This window comes from Nanorana parkeri, unplaced genomic scaffold, assembly GCF_000935625.1.
Source record: "Nanorana parkeri isolate BGI_ZX_2015 unplaced genomic scaffold, ASM93562v1 scaffold643, whole genome shotgun sequence".
Taxonomy (NCBI): domain Eukaryota; kingdom Metazoa; phylum Chordata; class Amphibia; order Anura; family Dicroglossidae; genus Nanorana; species Nanorana parkeri.
The window spans coordinates 892,644-917,681 of record NW_017306911.1 but is presented as its reverse complement, the minus strand read 5'-3'; the positions used below and the strand labels follow the sequence as shown (position 1 = coordinate 917,681).

The 25,038-nt window shown below is 43.2% G+C and overlaps 1 protein-coding gene across 1 annotated transcript in view; it reads left to right on the top strand.

The window, feature by feature from the left end:
* Window positions 1–25,038, top strand: part of AFF4 (AF4/FMR2 family member 4) — a 95,809-nt gene that overhangs the window by 24,443 nt on the left and 46,328 nt on the right. Inside the window, exons 2-3 of the mRNA XM_018563228.1 lie at window positions 6,435–6,522; window positions 21,918–22,044. Of these exons, the coding sequence (XP_018418730.1) occupies window positions 21,922–22,044 (123 nt within the window). The 5' untranslated portion in view covers window positions 6,435–6,522; window positions 21,918–21,921. The remainder of the gene's footprint in view (window positions 1–6,434; window positions 6,523–21,917; window positions 22,045–25,038) is intronic.

Genomic DNA, 25,038 nt, shown 5'->3' with positions numbered 1-25,038 from the left:
TGTCACGACCCACTCCCCCCAAATTATCCCCCCCCCCCCTTTCCCTCTGTTCCGGACAGGGGAGGAAGCGGGCTAAACTGGCTCTGGTTCTAGAGAGGTAGAGCCAGTGGTCAATCAGGCAACAGGGTGGATCCTGACTGCAGTGCAGCTCTGCACTGTCCGCATATATTGGACTTCTATGCCCACTATCTGCTGACTTTGGCTCACAGGAGTGCATTTTCTAATGTACTCCTGTGAGCCAAAAGAAAACTAAAGCCACAAAAGGTTTGGCTATAGTTCTCTTTTAACTGGGACTGCCTGTAATACAGGGTGCTCCTCATGTTGCACCCCGTGTGCACCTACCTGTTTTTTGAATTCGGTTCTGTCGGTGCGTTAAAACATTTTTGGGAAAAATATCGGGGTTATTCCCAGGGGGTAACCTGTCAGGGGATATGCCCCTTTACAAATGCACTTACAAGGTTGTTTTCCTTGTCCTCACCTCTGTAAGGCATGTTTCTGATCTGGTTGCCTTTATCCTGTAAACAACACTTCCTGGTCTTACACAAGGATAAGGTGGTAGTAAGACCTAAAGCATCCTTCCTTCCCATGGTTGTTTCGGCCTTTCACCTTAAGCCCTCGTTCACACCTGAACGTTTTGTAGCGCGTTCTACGCTTGACGAACGCTCTACAAAACGCTCAAACATCTCAATCCCATTGTATTCAATGGCTCTGGTTCACACCTTGGCGTATTTTAGCCCGTCCCTAACGCGCTACAAAACGGCCCACGCCTGAAAAGGTACATGTACTACTTTGGGCCGTTTTTGTTGCGCGTTTCCATTGGGATACAGCCAAGTAGCCCTCGGAAACGCGCGTTTGTCGCGTGATTTTTTTACCGAGAATCGCGGTTAAAAAAAACGCGCGACAGACGCGCATAAGCAATACGCCTAGGTGTGAACCAGGGCTAACAGAGACATTGAGGGGAATTTATCAGAAGTGGAACAGACAAAATCTGAAGCAGATGTGCATGACAGCCAATCGGCGTCTATCTTTTCATTTTCAAATCGTAATTGAACAGACTGAAGAGAGAAGCTGATTGGTTACTATTGGAAACCGCTCCAGATTTGATACAAATCCTCCCATTGTGCTTCCATTCCTATATGCGGCCCTAGTATATGGGAAGATTTCCTTTCATTCTCTGGATGTAGTTGAAGCTGTAGAGATGTCTACCTCACAGCTACTGCTTCTATTAGACAGGTGAAATCTCCCTTTGTCATCCCTGATGATCCCCATAAATGGGAACCAGCTTCTCATTCCGCCATTTCCTGCTGGCTCAGACTGATTATCTTTCAAGTTTATGGTCTTTAAGGAATGGGTTCCACCTATCAAGGCACACTCTATTAGATCTGTCAGTGCTTTTTGGCATCGGGCAACTGTTTTACAGATTTGTAAGGCTGCCACCTGTTTCCATGTTCTCTTAAGTTTTACCAGGTGGATGTTCAGGTTTCTTCTGGTGCCAGATTTGGTCCTTCAGACGGTTTTCTGAGCTGTAGGCAGTCTCCAGTTTGTTTTTAGTTGTATTTGATGGCATTTGTATTGTTGTGTTGCTAACCCCTTGGGTGGTCTTCATTTGGACATCCCAAATGTTTCTCAATCCTGTGTCCCTCAATAAACAAAAAAAGAAAACAGGATTTTTGTACTCAGCGTGAAATCTTAGAGTTCATTTAGGGACACGGGTACCACCCCTGTGTGTATTGTCTTGCTCACAGCACTACTTTGTTACAAAATGGAGGCATGCTGGGAGTGGTTATACTGGGCTTGTTAAATCCTCCTGTAGATACCAGTATAACTCAAATGTCTCTGAATTTGAGGTCCCAAAATGAACTCAAAGAAAAGGATTTTACAGAGACTACCTCATTTGATAAAATGTTTCTATTTAACCCTTTAGTATCTCTACATGTACCCAAATCAGCCCTAATTAACTCCTTCCTCCCCTTTTTCCCCATAACTTTCATCTTGCTTATGATTTTTATTTTTCATTTTATCTGTACATTTTTGTTGCAATAATTTAAGTGCAAAATTGAAGTCTCATTTGTAAAATATTTGCAATACTTTGTGTCAGAATCGCAGTTTTAAACAGGCAAATGATAACATTTATATTTGTTTTCAGAGTCACACTGATCAAAGAATGAAAACTGTTGTTTTTTTTCCAGTTAAATTTGTTTATGAATTGCGTAAACAAAACTATTTCAGCAAAACCAAAACAAACGACAGTTGTTACTGAATTAAAACGCCCATAGCACAAATTAAAACAATTGATCTGGTCTATAGAGGGAGGACAAGTGTGAGAACTCAAGTGGTTAAAACAACACTGACCTCTATAGCTGCATGTACTGTGAAATAATTCATCAACAAATTCTCTAATCAAATTCTCAAACAAATGAGGCAATTTACTGTGTAGCTAGTGCCCGATGGGTGGCAGTGGTGAGCCGCAGTGGCACTGTTTACGAAGTGTAGACTCTATTCAGGGTCTTAACATAGCAGCGCAGTTTGCCGCTCTTTAGTGCGTTGGCCTGTAGTGCCATCCAGCGTGCATTTCACTGCACTACATATCACACTGGGTTTGCGGTTTGAACAGAGATACTGTTTTCCCCAGTCATCTTCCAGGACAGCCATTGAGATATAGGTTCCGCCTGCCTGCAACAGGAAACACATCAACCACATTAAATAAATAGACTCCTCCTTCCATCCCAAGTCAGTTTTTTTGTGTTTCCGCCGGCTACACAGGGACATCGTAATGTTTGTTATTTTTAGGGCTCATGTTTGTTTGCCTTTGGGCTGAGCCTTACCCTGCTAGGCATTGGGACCTACTCCAGGCTTACCTGCTGCAGTGCCTACAGGGATTCCCTATCGGACCCCCACCCGATTTCTGGCCAAGGTTCCCTTCCATCACTCAGGGAAGGCAACCATCCTCCTGCACGTGAGTAGGCACCAGATGGTGGCCCCCCCTGGTGTACAGCAGTGGCAAGGTGTAATAACCTGGAGTGTGCTTGTGTCCTATTGTGGACAACTGTCTGGTGACAACAGGGGCAGCAGGAAGAGGTGTACAGGGAGGCTGGAGGCAATCCAGGGGTCCCGGATACCTCTGCAGCATACAGAGCACTTACCTGATGGTAGGGGGAGCGGTGCAGTCAGCGACAGCATGGGGGTGTTGACCTCGCGCGAAGCGCTGCATCGTCTTCTTGGCTGGTTGCTGGATTCTCTGCTTAGGCTGTGATTATGGCGGGTGACGTCACTGGGGGCGCCGTCGCCTCGTGTAGCACGCGCCGCGTCGTCGGTCCTGATAACTCTGTTTCCAGGAATCTTCCAGGACAGCCAGTCCCCACCCTTGGTGTGTATCCAGGTGGCATCCGTGGTTGGATGAAGGAGGGGATACTTTTGTGCATGGGGTAGCCTTCGGTCCTAGAGGTTACTGACTTGGGATGGAAGGAGGAGTCTATTTATTTAATGTGGTTGATGTGTTTCCTGTTGCAGGCAGGCGGAGCCTATATCTCGATGGCTGTCCTGGAAGATTCCTGGAAACAGAGTTATCAGGTAATCAACTCATGTTTTTGCTTTGAAACTTCCAGTGATTGTCAGAGCAGTTCAATGGGCTGTAGACCTAAAGTGTATGTAAACAATGAACTTCTTTTATTTACTCCCTTAGTGCAAAAAAAAAAAAAAATCCTGCTAATCGTGTCAAAAATTCAGAGCTGTCCTGTGATCTCTCCACGCTGCTTGTGTTAGCTGAAAGAGGCTTGTTAGGCCTGCCAGTTCTTGACATGGCCTTTGTTTGTAGATACACTATATTGCCAAAAGTATTGGGACACCTCTCCAAATCATTGGATTCAGGTGTTCTGTGAAATTTTCTTGCTACTAAATATTCCACGGTCATCTGTTAGTGGTATTATAACAAAGTGGAAGCAAATGGGAACAGCAACTCCAGGCCATGTAAAATGACAGAGCAGTGTTAGCGCATGCTGAAGCGCACAGTGCGCAGAAGTTGCCAACTGTCTGCAGAGTCAATAGCTACAGACCTCCAAACTTCGTGTGGCCTTCGGATTGGCACAACAACAGTGCGTAGAGAGCTTCATGGAATGGGTTTACATGGCCGAGCAGCTGCAATCAAGCCTTACAGCACCAAGTGCAATGCAAAGCGTCGGATGCAGCGGTGTAAAGCACGCCGCCATTGGACTCTAGGGAAATGGAGACGTGTTCTCTGGAGTGACGAATCATGCTTCTCTGTCTTCGATGGATGTGTCTGGGTTTGGCGGTTGCCAGGAGAACGGTACTTGCCTGAGTGCATTGTGCCAAGTGTAAAGTTTGGGGGATGGGGGATATGGTGTGGGGTTGTTTTTCAGGGGTTGGGCTTGGCCCCTTAGTTTCAGTGACGGAAACTCTTAAGGCATCAGCACACCAAGACATTTTGGACAATTTCATGCTCCCAACTTTGTGGGAACAGTTTGGGGATGGACCCTTCCTGTTCCAACATGACTGCACACCAGTGCACAAAGCAAGGTCCATAAAGACATGGATGAGCGAGTTGGGGGTGGAGGAACTTGACTGGCCTGCACAGAGTCCTGGCCTCAACCCGATAGAACACCTTTGGGATGAATTAGAGCAGAGACTGCAGGCCAGGCCTTCTCGTCCAACATCAGTACCTGACCTCACAAATTTGCTTCTGGAAGAATGGTCAAACATTTCTATAGACACTCCTAAACCTTGTGGACAGCTTTCCCAGAAGAGTTGAAGCTGCAAAGGGTGGGCCAACTCAATATTGAATCCTACAGACTAAGACCGGGATGCCATTAAAGTTCATGTGCGTGTAAAGGCAGGTGTCCCAATACTTTTGGCAATATAGTGTATCTGAGAGACGGAGAGGTTCAGTGGTTGAGCTAAACACACTGGCCAGGGCTGACACCTCTGTCCTCAAAAATGCAGTGTCATGCCAGCTTACAAACAGGGCTTAGGAGTTCTAGCAGGTCGTAAAGGTATTTTTTTTCTTTACTTTGCAAGGACTTTAGGAATAGAACACAGGGAAGTTGTGTGTGTGTGTGTGGCATTTTTAGAATTTTTATTTTGCTTTATCTTGCTGCCCTGTTGGTGTGTGTTACTTTGTCACAATTGTATAATTGTTTTATCTTCGATCCCCTAGCAAGTATTTACTCTTTACTTCCACTGTTGTGAAATTACATGCTCTGTCTCTTCATGCAGATATTGAGTCTGGTAGCTGGCAAGATTTTTCTACCAAATCTTCCACATATTTAATCATTGGTAGCCTAGCTTAGCTGTTTGCATTATACCGCTGCAAATTAGAGGGGGCAGGTTTGAGCACCAGGTAGAGGTTTTGACTTTTTTTTTTTTTTACATTTTTCTCCAATTGCAGTGGTAAGAAAATGCCTCTACTGGCTACTAATGTTTAACTTTTATTGCCGCTTAACGGTAAATAACTTGCAATCATTATGTACACCTTATGGATTGCACCTGGGATTATAAATACCATGGTAGCTGTGCTGTTCTGCCAATACATAAAATATAGCAGGTATTATAAAAAGTTGTATTGCCAGTGGGCAGAGTCCGCTTGGAGAGAGTTGGATTTCTAAAAAAAAAGATAATTGAAGTGGGGCAAGGTTTGCTCTAAGGCTTATACATTGCCCATTCACCCCATCCCTTCGATAATATTTTCTCTTTATTGTGTTTATTGTATCAAACAATGCTTTTTTGTTTTACCTTGAACTTCAGCTGCTGTAGCTGGAATGAGAAATGGCAGGCTAAGTCGGAGTACAGTAAACACCCAGTTCTCCGGCACGTAAGGGTATTGGTAGATACCGGATAACTGTAGTTTCTGGTTGCTTGAGAGTTAATAGTAATTTTCAAGCAACCACCCCCCTGCGGAGCCCGCAGCCCCATTTACCTGCCGGCTAGCTTCCGCAGCCGACAGGTGAGTGTAAGCAGCTGAGAGCAATATCCACTACTATTGGCTGTTTCAAATTGCAATAGCAGTGGCTATTGAAGCCCCACCCACTGAGCAAAGGAGCGGACCGGAGAGAAATTTCTCTTTCAGGTCCGCTCCTCTGATCCGTGGGTGGGTGCAATAGCCAGCCTGCTATTAGCCAATAGCAGGCTGGCTATTGAAACCCCACCCACCTAGCAAAGGAGTGGCTCTGAGAGGAAGTTGTCTCTCTCAGGTCCACACCTCTGCTTGGTGGGTGGGGAAAGTGGGCCTTGGATTCAGTGAGTATATAAAAGGGGGAGTTTGTGAGCTAAAAGGTTGGAGGATTGTGCATGGGTTCCCATATGAGACAGGAACAGTAAGACAAGATGACAAGGTTTAAGCTATCAATATGGTGTTCATGGATTATATGTTTTTTTTTGCTGACATAGAACTTTACTTATCTGTTTTCCATTTAATTTGTTAGGTCCAGTTGTGGGAAGGACAAACTTTCAGAAGCATGGTTGAAGCGCAGACTTTCATTCTGCACACAATCGGAGCGGTGGTGATAAATGGTATGGTAATCTTATTATTGTTTTAAGGCACCTAGACATGATATAAAGTGTGTTTTAGCCCAAACTTTAAAAAAAAAAAAAAAAAATAGTATACAGAAGGCCCTTCACAGGCCTTTCTTCTGGAGGGCGGTTACTTTTGTTCCCCACACACATGGTCCCTATGTGTGTTGTAAAGTAGCCACCCCTCCAAGCTCACTCCTGTGATGGACTACAATTTCACGTTAAGTTACTCATTAGTAAACTAAACGGGAGATTGTAGTCCATCGCAGGAGTGAGGTTGGAGTGGTGGCTACTTTACAACACACACACGGGGAACATGAGGAACAAAAGTAGCCTCGTTCCAGAAGGAAGGACAGTGTCGGCACCAATTCAGTGATGATTTGAGGTTCTATCACGAAGTAATACACACAAGATACATACTTGTTAATAGTTAAGGTACTAGAAAGCATTTTTAAGATTTAACTCCTGAGTTTAGTGTCACTTTAAAACCGTTACTCTGGTTAGCCTATTTCTCATTGGTTTGAGTAGCAGTAATATTTAGGATCTACATCACATAAGCACATAAAAAAATAACTTCCAGCATCTCCAAGGAAGGCTAGGGATACACAGGCAAGTTTTGTTGATCTGTTAGTACCAAACTACTTTAAGCCACTACATAAGAGATTGATTGCCCAGTTCAGCTACTAAAGATCTCCTGCAGTAGCACTAAAATAGTGATTTTTGCATTAGATTTTTTTCAATGTCTGAGATTAGTGCCCTAGCCTAGCCTATAGCTATGTTTTGTTTACATAGGGAATAGTGCAACAAAAGGATTATATAGTGTTTTTTTGTCAATTTATTATGGTCATCCTACCTGCGATGGTATTGTGAAGATGTGTTCTATCTTGGATCCCGACACCCAGCCTTTTACTACAGTAATTATAAGCATCTGACTGAGCCCATATCGATCCAGCTCATTCCCAAGTGGGAATTCATTCAAGACTGTTGTAGACAACTGAATTTCATCTATGACATGGAAGATGATGTCTCTCCACCAGTGAGATGAAGCCTACCTATAATGACCATGGCTGGCCTTCTGTTACTTGGAACAATATAGACCTTTCCTGCGCATAACCTGACAGGCTTCCATTCGCCAAAAGTGTTATCCCCTCTCCCTCCTGTCATGCCCCACGCTATGGTATCCCTCCATCAATATCCTCCAAGACCAGCTTGAGGTGACCATACTTGTTCCCACATCCTCAACCTAGCAGACTCTAGTCCACAGATCTCTGTGGTACAATATGTGATCGTATAACAAAACCTTAAGCCTATACTGATTACCAACTACCAATCCCTAGAGGGCACTACCTCATGTTTGTACAACTTGTGTCCCCTTTTGCTGTGCATGTTTGTACCCATTTGCTGGAAAGCCTCAATAAAAACGTCTGAGTGATATAAGTAAATTGGAAGGACATGCAAAGTAACAGTATCTGACTGATTTAAAGTTTAAAACTCCTAGCTGATTTTAGAAATGTCAAGCTGGCCAACAGGTTCACAATACATGAGTTGGGCAAAGCGTGCATGGTTTCTTGTGAGGAGTGAGTACCTTACTCTATATCCTTCCGTATAGCCCGTAATCCCTTTTATTTGCATGAAGCCAAGTTCAGTCTTCTTTATTCTATTCGTTATGATTGTGCCCAGTGGAGAGTTTGGATAAGCAAAGTAATCCGTAAGCTTGATTGACAGAAATGTTCTCACTGGTTAGCCTATTGAAGAGGCTGGCGACCTTAGCTATTTAAGCAAGAGGCTTTTTTTTTCCAGTTAATACTTTGTAATCCTTTAACCCCTCGGCCCTCACAGCCCTCCTAACATTACAAAGAAGGAGAAGCAAGTAGAAATTTTAAGGCCCATTTGCACATTCGCACAGTGCAGACGCGCTGTTTTGTTGTTTTTTTTTGGTCGAACTTTATTGAAATGTCACAAGTGACATTTCATTTGGTTCTATGGGCAGAGCAGGGTGCAAAGCTGTTGTACTGCATCGCATCCCGCTGCACTGAAAAAAGAAATGCAGAATTACGCACTTTTTCTTTCAAAACACACCACCACAACGCCGTGGTGTGAACCGATCGTGTCCTTGACAAGGGAAATTGCCTTGTCTTGCGTTGGAGCTGCTCTGAAAACAATGGCCAGCGCAGCCCCAATGCATCTGGTGTGAATTGGCCCTAAGAAGCCAAAAAACCCCAACCCAAGTAGAAGCAATTTGAACTGCAAGAAGCATTTTTACAAATATTTTTGGCTTGTTTTTTTTCTTGGCTTATGATTTATGTGAATGGGAACATGTAACAAATCTAAAAAAAAAGTGTTATTCCGGTTTGGCTGTGAAAGTGGAAATACACGTTTAACTTTGCAGCTTTTGATAGGTCCATGTTAGCATTTTTAGGAGGGGGAGGAGTTTAGGAAGTGTTTAATGTGTAAATACAAACTAAACTGTTTGAATTTACTCTAGTGGATTCAGTTGATCACCTTGTCAGTATCTTTAAAGCCTAAGGCCTGGTTCACACCTGGGCGTTTTGCAGCGCTGATCGACGCGCTGTAAAACGCCCAGCAAGTGAAATCTCATACTTTCTTATGGGCATGGTTCTCACCTGGGCGTATTTCAGGGCGTAGGAACGCACTGAAAAATGCCCTACGCCCAAAGAAGTACTGGCGCTTATTTGGGGGGTTTTTCCGCGCGTTTCCATTGGTATTCACGAGTGTGGATCAGGGTTAACAAAGCAGTAACCCTGAGCCACACTCGGGAATACAGCGTACAGGTCTTACCTTGTCCGCGATCCCCGCTGTGTCCTCCGCAGCTGCCGACTTCCGGGTTCCATCCCTTGCGAGCTGCCGCGTCGCAGAGGGGAGGAGCTGTCGGGAAGTTTGAGAGTGAAAATAAATAAGGAAAAAAACAAACAAAAAAATCATACTGCCAGTGAAACTCGCGTTTCACTGAACGGAAAAACTGGCTAAAAAACGAGCAGGTATGAACCCAGCCTAACTTCGGGATAGGAAAAAACCCTGCAGTGTCATCACCACCTCCCCCAGTGCAAAGATTGTGTTTTTTTTTTTTTCTTGTGCCAGGAGTCAGGCTTTAAAAGTTAATTGGGCTTGTGAGAGTATCTTTCGAAGAGCCAAGCTCTGGCTACAGTTTTAGTCTTTTTTAAGGGTAAGGACATTAGTAGTGTGCCTTAGTGGGCTCTGGTGCAGTGTCTCAACTTTTCTATTAATGTAGATACTCGTCTCTCTCCACTAAGATCTTTGCTGTATAGTCATCCCTACACAGCTTTTTTTTTTTTTTTTTTTTTTACATTCAGGTCCTGCACATGCACTTGGCATGCTCCATTCAAATGGAAAGTTCCTTTACTGCTAGATTAGGATATATATATGTTAAGTGTGATGAATTAGGTTGCAGTGCAGGGCTTGACTGGACAATTTTGAAGAGGAGGCTTTGTGACATAGTCAAGATCTTAACAACATAGGACAGGTAAGAATGTTAATTCACCTAACATTTGGGATAGGGCATTGGGGTACACTAAGGTTAAGTGTGATTAAAGTGGACCCTTTACCCCCTTTCACTAAAAATCACACCAGCATGCAGCTCTCCATGCTGATAAAACATGTTTTTCTTTTACTTGCAAATAGTTTATCCATTTCCTGGTTCACTTTGGCACAAATGACGTATTATGCCCAAGCGTTGCATCCTAAGACGTTTACATCAGCAGAGGATTGCTGGGAAATCTCATTTGTATTCTTACGAGATCTCAGGGAAAGGCATTTTCCCTCCCCTGAGATGATGTCCTAGTCCCATGTCCTCGTCACATGTGCCAGAGTGGAAAGGTGGGAAATGGCTTTCCCTGAGATCTCATGAGATTACAGATGAGATTTCCCAGCAATGCTCTGCTGATGTAACCTTCCCAGGATGCAATGCGTGGGCACAATTACCACATTTTTGCAAACGCAATCCAGGAAGTGAAAAACAAGAAATTGTAAGTTAAAGAAAAATAGGGTTGTTTAATGAATGTAAGATTATTTCATATCGGGATGCAGAGCTGTATGCTGATGTGATTTTTAGTCAAAGGGGGGGGGGGGGGGGGTACTGTAATGTGTGCCTTACTGTAATCCATGGTAGTTTCCCTTCTCTTTGCTGCTCTTCCTTTTAAATCCTCATGTCTTCTCATGCTTGGGGAGAACTTCCCTTTGCAGCTGAGTGCCTCTTCCTGTAGTGCTGGCTCAGGTTGTGAACCTACACACAGACACCATGTATCCATTCCTGAGACAAGGCAGTCTGCTGCAAAACAGAAGTTCTGCCCAGCATGAGAAGAGATACGGATTTAAAAGGAAGAGCAGCAAAGAGAAGGGAAACCACCATGGATTACAGTAAGGCACACATTACAGTATTGTTTTATGTAAAAAAATCTGAGGGTTTATTGTCACTAAGTGTAAAAAAAAAATTTGCTCACAAAATAAATAAAAACGTACACACACAAAACAAAAAAAACCCCACAAATTTTTTTAAGTCCCCCACCCCCACATAGATGTGCAAAAATGCGTTAGATGCGCCTACACGCAAAAAAGACGATTGATAAAATGATGTTGCACGTGTTGCATATCGCCGCAAACGTCGCAATGAGAGCAATAATTTTAGGGCCATTAATCACTGATAACACTAAATTGATGAGCGGTAAAATCATTTAAAGCGTCACCTATGGTAAATTTTTGGCTATGGTGTTTTTTTACGAATTTCGTGGGCGTGCGCAATTTTAAGGGTTGGCATGTTTGGTGTCTTTTACCCGACGTGACCAGCACTTTTATATTTTACCAAAAAAAATGCGTAAAAATAAATGTTTCCTAAAATAATAAAGGGAAAACTATTATTTATTTATTTTTTTAAATATTCGGTACTTTTTTTGTTATATAGTAAAAAATAAAACCCCAGTGGTGATTTAAATACCACCAAAAGAAAGCTCTATCTGTCCCCCAAAAATGGTATAAAATTAATTTCAGTACAGCGTTTGCATGACGGAATAAACGTCAGTCAAAGTACCTCAGCGCTGAATACTGAAAAATGGCCTGGACAGGAATGGACCCCAGTCAGCAAGAGGTTAAAGTAGTATTAAAAGGAGAACTATGGGGGAAAGTGTTTTTCCCCCATAGTTCTCAGGGTCACCGGAGGACATAAACTAGCATCCTCCCATGCCCCAAAGCTCAGTTTACCGTGAGCTACAGCTCAGCTTCCCTCAACTACTTGTCCAATACAAGATCACAAAGGACCGTGCAGACTCCAGAAACTGTTCATCTACAAGCTTGGAGGAGGGAGTTGATCGAGGAATCCCCACTCTCTCTGTTGTATTATGACAGTGGCCTCTATCAGAATACCCAAATGGAAACCTGCAGCTGATTGGCTGCTTCTTCGATCAGATCATCAAAGGATACCAGACGTAAGGGTGCCAACAGCGGCACTCAAACAGCAAATTTTGGCTGGTTAACCAAGAACCATCCAAAATTCACTGTGTGTATAGCCTATTTTAGAGTAGCTTGAAATCTGCACATAGGCCTTCACCAAAGAAATACCTGAATGGTAAGCAGTATATTTGTAAAAAAAAAAATTTACAGTATGCTGAGTAAATGGGAACACAAAACAAACATGTAGTGGAGTTTTTCGAAGAATTGACTGCAAAAGTGGAAATACACTTTAAAACTTCAACAGTTAAACTGATTTGGCAATATGACCATCATTTCCTGCTAGGATGAGCGAGCAAACGTTGTATGAAATATGGCTGTTCTTGGCAAATGACACACTTCATGTGACCAAGGCATTCAACAGCTCGACAAGGATAGATGTGCTTTTATATAAACCTTTTTATACTAGAGGCTTATATTTGAAAGCGACATAAAGAAGCCCATTTATAAAATGTTCACAGAGCAAACAGCTTCGTGACTGAGATTCGCAGCGCATTATGGCCACTAGATGGAGCCGAGGTGCATAGGAATTTCCTGTAAATGGACTCGGCTGATGTCAAATGATCCAGCTACAGGGGTGTGTAATTCCTATCGCCCGATGCCCGGGACATGGAGTTTCGGACGCCGGGCGGGTAGTTTTTTTTGGACATTTAGCCCAGCTCCAGACAAGTAGAGCTAAATGTACATTGGGGAGCCGCTGCTCGTTTTTATACGTCCGTTCTTCGCCTGCACTGTGTGATCACTGAGACCGGAGCTCTGTAATCACAGCGCCACCTGTCTCAGCTGTTAGGAACTGCACAGAAAATCTGTTCTGTGTTGAAGGGCAGGTTCCATAGAGAGATCCTGTCACCTCCAAACTATCACATAGGAGATTTTAAGCCCCTATGTGATGGGAATAAAATTAAGTGTTTTTTTAATTCTAATAAAATATATACAAATTTAAAAAAAATAAGTGATAAAGTAAAAAATTAAAACCAACCCCTCTGCCCCCTCCATCTGCATGCAAATAAACACACGCATAGGACATTGTGTGTTCGCATTGAGTGCTGTTGCCATTCCACTGTGTGCCATATTGTGGTAGCCAGGCAGCAGAACTCTCCTAAATGCACATTACCCCAAGGAGAACTATGGGGAAAAACACTGACCCCATAGTTCTCCTTTTAAAGGGTAGGTTCACTTTCCCAAGTAATATGGGGAAAATGGAATTACCCGATCAAATATGGCCCGGTCTCTCCCAAAACCCCCCAGGCTATACTTACCTTTCGGCAAACAGTCCTTACCTTCTGCCAGTACAGGTGTACTATCTGTACCCCGTACTGCTGTCCAGCGCAGTCCTGCTCTATGCATTTTGAATTTCGCTCGCAAATTGCAAGCACTGACCAATGAGAAGCGCTATTTAGCACAGTCATATACAGTTTTTGATTAGGGATACACCGATACAGAGTATTTGGCCAAGTACTTGTACTCGCCCAAATGCTCCGATACCTTCCCCAATTCTGGAACTTCTGGTCAGTGGAAGATTTCCTCTGACCGGCAGTGGCGTAGGGGAACATGACGCCAGCTTCCCGTCTAATGACCCGCCTCCCAGTTTCCTGATTGGCCATGAAGCCAGCTTCCCTTCTAATGACTCGCCTCCCAGTTTCCTGATTGGCCAGGAAGCCAGCTTCCCTGCCAATCATCAATGAACTGGCTTCCGCCCAATCGGGTTATTTACTTGCCGCCGATTTCCTGATTGGCTAGGAAGCTGGCTCGATGCGGATTGGCTGGGAAGCCTGTTTCCCGGCCAATCACAATCAAGCCAGCCAAACAACATGGAGTCGGCTTCCCTGGCAATCAGGAAGCCAGGTAGCATGTCAGTACCCGCTGCCTGATTGCCCGGGAAGCCTGCTCCATGCCAATGGAAGTACCGACACTCAGTATAGAGTGCCGAAAGCAAAATATCAGTACTCATACTCGATACCCAAAAACCTATATTGGTGCATCCCTGGTTTTGATTAAACTATATTTTTTTGTATTGGTACAAGTAGATTCGGCCCCCCACTTAACCCTTGGACAAGTAGTTTTAAAAAAAATGTCCTCACCCATGCAGCTAGAGTGCTTACTGACCCTTTAGTTGAGCACTTAGAGATTTTGTCTTCAGCCTTACGTTATTGTGTTGAATGCCTGGCTGATATTTTCCATTTTAACTCCTCAATGTTCTCCAGTCTATAAACATAAGGAGATCTCTCTAGCAAAAATGTAATCTGTGGAACAGCAATGCGAGCAAGGCTTACTATGCATGGCTTTAGGGCTGCAACAACTAATCATGCTGGTGGTATTCTGCATTGTGCTGTATAATGTACTATTGCTGGGTTTTGTAGTCCTCTATAGCCGGTGCCATTCTGCATTCATTGCTAATTTTACACTTTCCATTTCACTATATTGCACACCACACTATCTTTTTTTCTTTTTTACTTCCACCGCTCCAAGCTTGCTCCTGTGATGGACTACAACCTCAATACAAACTAGTAGTCCCATCACTGGAGCCTTTTTTTAAAAATTTATTTTATTGTTCATCCGATTAACCGATTAATCGAACCTAATAATCGGCAAACTAATCGATTTTGATAATAATCGTTAGCTGCAGCTCTACATGGCTTTTGATGATTAACGTCTTTTTGGTGCTTTGCTGGACGATTTTATAAAGGACCTTATTCGTGGTGAGAGTACTCATTTACCCCCAGCAAAAGAAGCCTAAGGCTTCATTCACACTAAAAGCGTTTGTAAACACAGATAGTCACCGGCCACTTTTAGGTACACCTTGCTAATACTGAGTTGAACCCCCTTTTGCTTTAATTCTTCATGGCATTGATTCAACACATTGCTCCGAGATTTTGGTCCATATTGACATGATAGCATTACGCAGTTGTTGCAGATTTGTCGGCTGCACATCTATTATGCGAATCCCATTCCACCACATCCCAAAGGTGCTCTATTGGATTGAGATCTGGTGACTGTGGAGGTCATTGGAGTACAGTGAACTCATTGTCATGTTCAAGAAACCAGTCTGAGATGTGATCTTTGTGACATGGCGCATTATCTTGCTGGAAGTAGCCATCAGAAGATGGGTACACTGTAGTCCTAAAGGGATGGACATGGTCAGCAACAATACTCAGGTTGGCTGTGGCGTTTAAACAATGCTCAATTGGTACTAAGGGGCCCAAAGTGTGTCAAGAAAATATCCCCCACACCATTACAAGGCAGGATGGATCCAAACTTTCATGTTTATGGCAAATTCTGACTATACCATCTAAATGTCGCAGCTGAAATCGAGACTCCTCAGACCAGGCAAACTTTTTCCAATCTTCTATTGCCCAATTTTGGTGAGCCTGAGCGCATTGTAGCCTCAGTTTCCTGTTCTTAGCTGACAGGAGTGGCACCCGGTGTGGTCTTCTGCTGCTGTAGCCCATCTTATTCAAGGTTCGACGTGTTGTGCATTCAGAGATGGTATTCTGCATACCTTGGTTGTAACGAGTGGTTATTTGAGTTACTGTTGCCTTTCTATCATCTCGAAACCAATCTGCCCATTCTCCTCTGACATCAACAAGCCACTTCAGCAAGTCGTCTTCACCACGTCTGAATGCCTTAATGCATTGAGTTGCTGCCATGTGATTGTCTGATTAGCAATTTCTGTTTCCAAGCAATATAACCGCTTTACCTAATGAAGTGGCCGGTGCATCTAATGAATTCCAATAGGTTTATTGAGGCCAGGTTCACACTTGGAGGATCCGTGACAACGCAGCAATTGTGCACGAAACCGCGCAGCCACGGATTAGCACACCACCCCTGATTGCGCTTGCGGTGCCATACTTTTCTAACAAAACCCCAGTCGTTCCAGGCAGCTCGGCTGGAAAAAACGCACGGTGCGTGTCGCGAAAAAAGGTACATGACACATAACACCATTGGCAATCAGAGGTGCCACGCGGCAAACACAGTGTTCAACGGCACACAAAAGTGCGGTCTCGGGACACGCATCCCGGGATCCCCCAAGTGTGCACCTGGCCTCACACCTAGCGTCTAGATGCATTTATCTGTGGTCAGTTTATCTACATTTAAAAAAATAAATAAATCAAGTGCATCTAGGAATTGATTTGAACTTCTAAACTGTCATCAGAACAGGAATAGATGGGAAATCTTTCGGGAGGGACACTAGATCTGGTAACTTTGTTGACCACCAGGGATTTCCCTCAGTTTTGGGAGGATTTCCTCTCACTTCCTATTGTGACTGTTGGACAGGAAGTAAAGGAAAATCTCCCCAATGGGACACATGGCATAAAAAAATGTGAATGTTTACTATTCCTTGTTAACTCTATCGAAAAAGAAAAAAAAAAAGTTGTTGTTTCAGTTTTATCAAAAATTGAAAAAAGGGCCTCAGTCATGAAGGGGTTAAAGCTGGGAGCTGCAGGAGAGCAGAATTCTGTAATCCATGCACTCTCTAGGCAATGCATAGTTTTTACCTTTTTTGATTTTTTCTTTGTGTGCTTAAACTTCTTTTTTTTCTTTTTATTACTTTTGAAGAATATACAGGTGAAACTCGAATACTTAGAATATCGTGCAAAAGTAATTGCAGTAAGTGCTGCAAAAGGGGCCCAAACCAAGTACTGAGTACATATGCATGCTTGTACTTTTCAGAGGTCCGATATTGTTCTATGTACAATCCTTGTTTTATTGATTGCATGATTTGGGGTTCTTGGGGTTTTCATGAGCTGTAAGCCATAATCATCACAATTATGACAAATCACGGCTTGAATTATCTTGCTTTGCATGTAATGAGTCTATCTCGTGTATTAGTTTCACCTTTTAAGTTGCATCAGTGAAATAAATGAACTTTGCACAATATTCTAATCGAGTTTCACCTGTATTTTAGCTACCTTTTATGGCAGGGGAAAAAGTTTCCCCTGCATTGTTTTCCTGCTTTCTCCAGTGTCTGTACTGTTTAGGGCTCATAGATGATTTGTACACCTTCTACCTGCCAGCTGGAAGTGAATGCCAGTCTTGTAAGGGAGACGTACTAACCACTGGGAGACCTAATTTGGTGATTTGCATGTATATTTTCAGAACGGTTTCACAGAAAGTATGTGGTTTAGGAAATGTCGTTGACATTTTCGTAGAAAATCCTGTGCTTGGTGTTCATACAAATCTGGATAGTGAAAAAGAACACACTGTCTTGAGGCTCAGTGTGTGTGCCTTTTGTGTGTTTCAGTTTGGTGAAGATAAAGCAGTTTTAAGGTTAATTGATAGTACTGTGTGATTAGCATCCTGTTTCCATAAAAGCAGGAAGTTACTTCGCTGTGGTCAACAAAGAGTGGTTTGTAACTATTACCTCTGTTGCAATATTTTAAGCCAGTTGGACTTCTTCCCAGTATACAAGCACGTTCACACAGTCGCAGTGCAAAAGGATGTCTCCATTTTGTTTATGTGATCGAAGACATGTTTAATTTGTAAGAAATGTACAGGTTTAAAAAGTCTCTTCAACTGGGTGACCTGCTACTTTGTGCTTCCTTAGCAGCCACCAGTTCTAAACAGTTCTGTCTCACAAGTTGTCATCTTGGTCAGGCAAGCAAAAATTTTTCAGTAGAAACCTTCCCTCGTAAGGACTTTTCTTAATTGCATTTTTTTTCCTAGAAGGTAGATGAATATATTCTTTCTTTGTACTAAAAAAAAAAAAAATCAGACTGTCTCACTTTTCAGTGATTGTTAGTATATATCCTTAGGCTAGAAGACTTAACATTTCTAACTAATCGATTTTGAAAATAATCGTTAGCTGCAGCTCTAGACACATCTAAATGCGTCTATGCCCAGCAACAACTAAACACAGGAAAAAGTGATCTGGGAAGGACAAAGTTGTATATACTTACCAGATAACATCCTAAGCGAGTGAGAAAAAATAAATGATGTGTTAATTACTTTCTAAAATTATTTGTATATAAACTAAAAATATGGCTTCAAAAAAAGCTTCCTAGTTTTTATAACGATTGTGTTAATCTAGAACAGGGGTAGCCAAACTCCGGCCCTCCAGCTGTGGTGGAACTACAAATCTCATGAGGCATTGCAAGATTCTCACAGACGCGACTCCCGGAGAGAACTGCATCATGGGAGTTTCACCACAGCTGGAGGGCCGCAGTTTGGTTACCCCTGATCTAGAACGTTCCAGAGATTGTGATTCAGAGTTCCTAGGAAATCTGCTCCTTACACAATGATATTGGTCACGTAGCTGCTAGCGTGATCTGGAGACTTTCACTCCAGGTACTCCATACAGAAACATTTGGACAACATATTCTGATTCATATTCTGAATAGGAAATCTTTCAGGAAATGGATTTAAAGGGAATGTGACAGGTTTGACACAATTGCCCTTTAAATAAGCCCTAGCACATTGTGTAACTGGGTTACATAATGGAGTAAGGGCTTTAAATATGTTGGACAGTCACTAAATAACATAGTAGGAAATAAATGGACTTCAAGAATCCTGCCAAATAGGATTACTCAGCAGCACAACAACAGATCCATCAGCCAATAAAGTAACGTGATGCTTGTACAGCAAAATGTCAGTTTTCCTATAAAAGTACTTGACCACATAGTACTGTTTTGGCATTGGTTAGTATTGTTTTTTTATCACACAGTTTGGTGGACAGTGAAAAAAATGTTTTATACATCTAGACTGCTGATGTAGTCAAACAAATTATGTGTTCTACAGGTAAAGAATAACACTTATGAATTGTTCATAGAATCGGTTTTGGTAAAAGGAGATCTGTTGAGGAAATTCACTAAAGTCAGTCTGAAATTGAGGCATTTTTAGAGTTCTACACCCATGTAATAATGTGTTACACATGATGGATTGAAACCAGTGATTTGATTTTCTGGCACGCAGTCTTAAAACTGCAAGATATTTAAGTGATTATGTAACCGTCCCCAGAATCTGGTCATACAGATTAAGCAGACTAAAAGACTGATTTTTTTTTTCTTAAATACATTTTAAAAAATGATATATAATTTGTTTTTTTGATAGAGTGGAAAAGGATTAGGACCTCTGTGTCACCAGGCAAATGTATGGCCGAGGTACAGGGTCTAAAGGTGCCTATACAGTGGTCGAATTTCGTCCCGTTTTTAATGTACCGGTCAAAATTCGCACAGTGTATGGGGCTGTCGGCTCCCTTTCAGCCTGCATTCCTAGATCAGCTGACCGAAAGAGCCGGCTGGAAGATTTTCAATCGATCAGAGCTGCGAGCCAATGAGCTGCTCACTCTGATCGGGTATTTTGACTGGCGTTGGCGGCACCTGTCAGAATACAATGTAAACAGCTGGATTCATTTACATTTTTTTTATTCAGTCCGCGGGTTGAAGGAAAAAAAATTGATAGGCGTATGGCCAGCCTAAGGAACTCCCCAGTGGCCCCAGAAACCCTGCAAGGAATGATTGGCTTTGCTGTGGATGGCTCTTGGGTTGTACTTGACGTGCCAACAGCTGACCGCAGGCTGAAAACAAATGTGATACAAAAAACTGCAGGCAAGGTCGTGGTTGAACAGACGAAAGGTCAGGCCAGGTGGATAAGGATAATTGAGAAACAGAGAAAAGGACATGGCAGGCGGATAACAAGGATTACCGAGAAACAGGCAGAGGGTGTAAATGTTTTTCAGATCTGGAACCGAGAACCTGAGTACAGGAGCCTGGGAACAGATACTTAGAGAGGTCTTTGCTCAGGCATCCCCCAAGTGCAATGTGAATGGTTTAAATAGCTTTCCTGGACATGACCTCAGAGAAAGTGTCCGGCAGCATTTGTTGCAGTGGGAGTGCAAGATTTCCGAGTATTTAGAAAGCTGGTGCAGAGATATACAGGGATCGGGTATAGGACCTTGGTGCAAAACAGCAGACTGATCCTTCGAAGATCCTGTAAAGCTGCAACATGAACAGCTGCGGTCAGTGACTCTGGTTGGTTTGGAAGACATTGAACTGTGACACTTTGGTTTTAATTGTCGTCTCCTCCCCTCCCCCCTGGGCCGATTTTTATCCTTGCTTCAGATCCCTCTAACACCTTGCCTCACCAAAACTGTTCCGCTCTGGGCTGGTTCACACCACAAACTGTGCGTTCCAGAGCAGTCAGCCTGTGGAACACACTGTATCACCACCCAGCCTGCTCGCTACGGGAGGGGGCGTGGCGGTGCATTGAAAATAATGGCATCGCTGTCACGCCCCCTGCCCACAGTGCAATTGTTTGCACCCAAATACGTGGCTGCGCTCAAGTCCAGTGCGATCAACAAAAATGCTGCGAGCACTATTTTTGCAGATTGCACTAGACAGGAAGGCAGGCACTGATGGTCCACGCGTTCGGGTGGGGGGTGGGGCTGCGTGCTATTGACTTCATTGCACCGCCCGTAAAACGCAGGGAGCTGGCAGGGTTGCTATACAGTGCATTCCAGTGGCTGACTGCTCTGGATCACACGGTTTGTGGTTTTGATAAGAACTCCGGGAGCAAAACTTTTATTATCCCATGCAGTGGGTCTACCCCCGCAGTTCAAGGGTTAAGTGCTTGTTTGTTACTCAACTGATCCTCGGAGCTGGCTTGCTGTTAGACACGTCTCTGCAGCCTTTCTCCCCCTCCGCTGCAGTCTAAAGTTGGCCATACACTGTAATATTTTCTTCATTCAACCCACTGGCTTAATGAAGAACATATTAGGGTTCTCCATCAATTGGTTAATTGAGAAAACTCCCACTGTTTGCATTGTAATCTGATAAAAACTGCCGGCCTCTGTCTGAATTCCAGAACACAGCCAGCAGCTCATTGGCTGCCGCCTCTGATCATTTGAAGATCAGCCGATTGAGGTACGCCGGCCGAAAGGGTGCTGACAGCGGCACCCACTGCGAATGTTGACCAGCTCATCAAGAACTGGCCAAAAGCTTAGTGGCATTAAACCCTCAGATTTTTTAGCATAAAACAATACTGTAATGTGTGCCTTACTGTAATCCATGGTAGTTTCCCTTCTCTTTGCTGCTCTTCCTTTTAAATCTATATCTATTCTCATGCTGGGGCAGAACTTCTGTTTTGCAGCAGACTGCCTTGTCTCTGAAATGGATACATGGTGTCTGTGTGTAGGTTCACAACCTGAGCCAGCACTACAGGAAGAGGCACTGAGCTGCAAAGGGAAGTTCTCCCCAAGCATGAGAAGACATGAGGATTTAAAAGGAAGAGCAGCAAAGAGAAGGGAAACAACCATGGATTACAGTAAGGCACACATTACAGTATTGTTTTATGTTAAAAAATCTGAGTGTTTAATGTCACTTTAAGGTCGCATTAATCATCACCTTCTATACACTACATATGTATCACCTTCTGTACACTATACATATGTGTGTATAGATGTGAGGACGCTGAGGAACATTCCAATGCTGCAGCATAGGATGAGAGAGACTTCAGAGAATGAAGAAGCAGGCAGTTCGGGGGAGTTTAACTTTTTTTTTTTTAAGCACCTAAACAAAAATGAGCATGTAAACCCTTGCAGTGTGCAGGTAGCCCCACTGCAAGGGTTAAAAAGTTTTGCCCAGAGTTCTTTGATGGGAAAAGACAAATTAAGGCTCTAGTCTTCAGGCTTGTCACATCATTTAGGTGCCTGGGCGAACGTAATGCCTATCCTTTTTCATATTTAGCTTTACTCTCTCTTTTTTTTAATCCATGGCAACACCAGTAAACAAGCTCTTGTTTATAGGTTACATCCATGACCTAATCTCATTCACAGGCTTTTAGCAATATCCATGCACATTTTATGGGGTTGGAAATTCACAACCAAAATATTTTTAAAGAATACTTCCTCAGCAAAAATCACTCTTGTATATTTTTTTTTTTTTTTTTTTTTTATCATCATGACTTTTTCTTTCTTTTTTTAGCAATATGAACCGTGAAGAACGGAACGTGCTGCGTATGAAAGAAAGGGAAAGGCGAAATCAAGAAATTCAGCAGGGCGAAGAGACCTTTCCATCTACCTCTCCTCTCTTTGCTGAACCTTATAAAGTTGTAAGTGTTTTTCTACTAAATGCCTACAAACTGGGTAGTGGGGATTGATCAGACTCTTTCTGCACGTCTTTCACTGTCATAAAAAGTCTCTATGAACTCTGCTCGTCTTGTGACATACTGTACACAGGCACACGTGATGTGCTGGCTGTTTTGATTACCCTCCTCCTCCTCGCTGGCACTTCCTGCTGCTTCTGACTTTTCAGAACTTGTGGGACAGTCTGTCCCTTTACTGCTAACATACACAATACTTGTAAGGCACATTACATGCCTTGACTTGTAGGTTTGTAGTCTGCGTTATTATGTATCATTGGAATTTGTGTCCCTCCAAACTTGTGATGACTTAATTGCTTCTGGATTAAGAGTGCAGTATTCCAAGCCTCGTGAATTGTTAGGTGTAATCTGTGGATTTGATGTGAGAGTAGATAAACATGACGCATAGACTCATTTAGCCATTAACACTCCAGCCTGATTAGTACTGTCACTGTTACACATAACTTTCATCAGAAATATCCTCTGCAAAATGCAGTCTTGTCTCCTTATGATGAGGACGGGTTGGTCTATGCATGGATTTGCATCTTTATGCATACGTGGAATGTAAATATTGATCTAAACCGGGATGGCAGACAGTGGCTGTGTCATGTTTTCAAGTGAAACTCCATGCAAACGGCTAAATACACAATTTTTTTAGTGCTTACTGTTTTACTTTTAGAAAGATTTGTGAGTTACCCACTTCTGCCTTACTGCGCATAGCAAGAATGTGATGTTAGTACCGGTTTAGCATTGCTTATACTGGATTGTCAAAGTGCATCACCTCTGTCCAATTAATAGGTAGGTGATCCAGGTTGTGGTGGAGGCATCTTCTTGGCTTTGCAGTGTTGCAGAGGTATGTAAATCACTTACTACAGTAAACTCCCAGTTATCTGGCACCCACGGGGATCAGTAGCTGCCGGATAACTGTCGTTTCTGGTTGCTTGAGAGTTAATAGTAACTTCCAAGCAACCATCCCCATGGCACCCCACAGGCTGGCTATTGAAACCCCACCCATGTTCTCTCTCATGTCCACTCCTTTGCTTAGTGGGCGGATAACAATAGCCAGCCTGCTAGTGGCTATTGCAATTTAAAATAGCCAATAGCAGGCTGGCTATTTCTCCCGATTTATTTACAGTGGCAGCAAAATTGTAAACAAATAATTTTATTAGCAGCTGTATTAGACTGTTTACTGTATTAGAAATCCTTTGGAAGGTAAAATAGTATTTCTGTTGTAATTTGTTCCTTTTTAAGTCTGTTTGTTTCTTTGTGTGAAAGGGGAGGGGTTTGGGTTAGATAGGTATTTTTGTGTTGGCTTTTATTTTTCACATACTGTACTATATTGTCCTTCTAATGTAAGGTGTATATACCAGAGATTTCATATCTGAAGGATTTAAAGTGTTCAGTTTTTACTTTGTTTCTGTAGATCTGATCAGGCTGTATAACCTATTTATTCATCCGAGCTTTAGTAGAAAATCTCTTTCTTGGCCAGTATAATTTATTCCATTGTATGTGTATCTTTTCTCCTGTGTTCTGTGCTTTTTTGTGTGTTGAAAATAAACCCCATGTAATAAGACAATACCAACATAGTATAGACTTATGTCTACATGAGTTTTATTATTTGCATTTCTAGACTGTACCTGTTGCCTGAGAACCCTTTGTAAAAGCTGTGGTTAAAGTATAACTGAATCCCAAACATTTCTTTTTATTTTGTACTAGCAAAAGTGTGCCCATTCGTTGCACAGGATGAATATAGACATTGGCGGCGAGTGCTGATGTGTGTGCCATCATATGGGCAGCGAGTGAGGAAGTGTGCCTCGGTGCATTGGCGGTGAGTGCTTAATTGCACATCAGTTCAGTGGTGTTGAGCGAGTGTCGAAGCAGTGGCAATGAGTGCACTTTGGTGTAGTAAATGTGCGTTGATGCAGTAATGGTGAATACGGAACTGCCCCCTCAACTGGCTGAAAGTAGGAGGAGGCCAGGTTGGAATGGGTGCTCTTGTGAGTGCCATCATCGCCTCCTGTGCCTGACAGAGTGCTTGCCAGCTTCAAACTGCTGTGTGCTGTCTAGGGAAGTCACACAACTGAACTGGTATGGACCATGTCTGGCTTCGCTGGTGAGGGAGCCACAGAGAGGGACTTGTAGAAAGGGTGGACAGAGCGGTGTGCACTGGAAGACCTGATTGTGTGCTGGCTTAATGGCCTAATTTTATTATTGGGTGAATGGGTGGCTGCTGCAGCTGATTGTGGCTTGTGAAGAAGGGGGCAAGATTGGAGTGATTTCACCCCGGTACTAGCATTTTATAGGGGGTTTCTTCAGTGCCTGTTAACTGAAGTGGTAGTAACTGGGGTCTTGTGCTGTCAGTACAGTGTCAGTACAGTGTCAGTCTTGCCTAGTTGGTGCAGTGGTGGGGACTTGTGTGGTGATTATTGTGAATAGGATGAATTTGAAAGTAGTTCAAATTTGTTCAGTGGCGGTGAGTCCAGAGGAGTGTAGTGGGAATGGGAAAAGTAATAATAGGTCAGTGCAGTGGTGGTGAGCGGGTTAAAACGTATCTTCGTAAAGGCAGTATGTGGATTAAGGTGTGTTGTCGCAATAGTACTGGGGAACTGCGTCCCGGTGCAGTGGCGGTGAGCGGGGTAACTGCGTCCCGGTGCAGTGGTGGTGAGCGGGGGTAGCTGCGTCACCGTGGCGGTGAGCGGGGTAGCTGCGTCCTGGTGCAGTGGCGGTGAGCGAAGTAGCTGTTTGTTTTTTTGTTTTTTTTTTCCATCTGTGCTTCATTGGTGAGATTTCCCTTTTAACTTCCTGTTCTGTAGATGCAACAGGAAATGAGAAAATCTCTCCGAAGTGAGGGGAGAAACCCTTGTAGACAGTTGTCACCCAAAGATGAATCTATTGTAAGATTTTCCCTCTATCCTTCTTCTGATGGTGACTCAAAATGTTGGTTTCTCCTTCACTATCAGACCC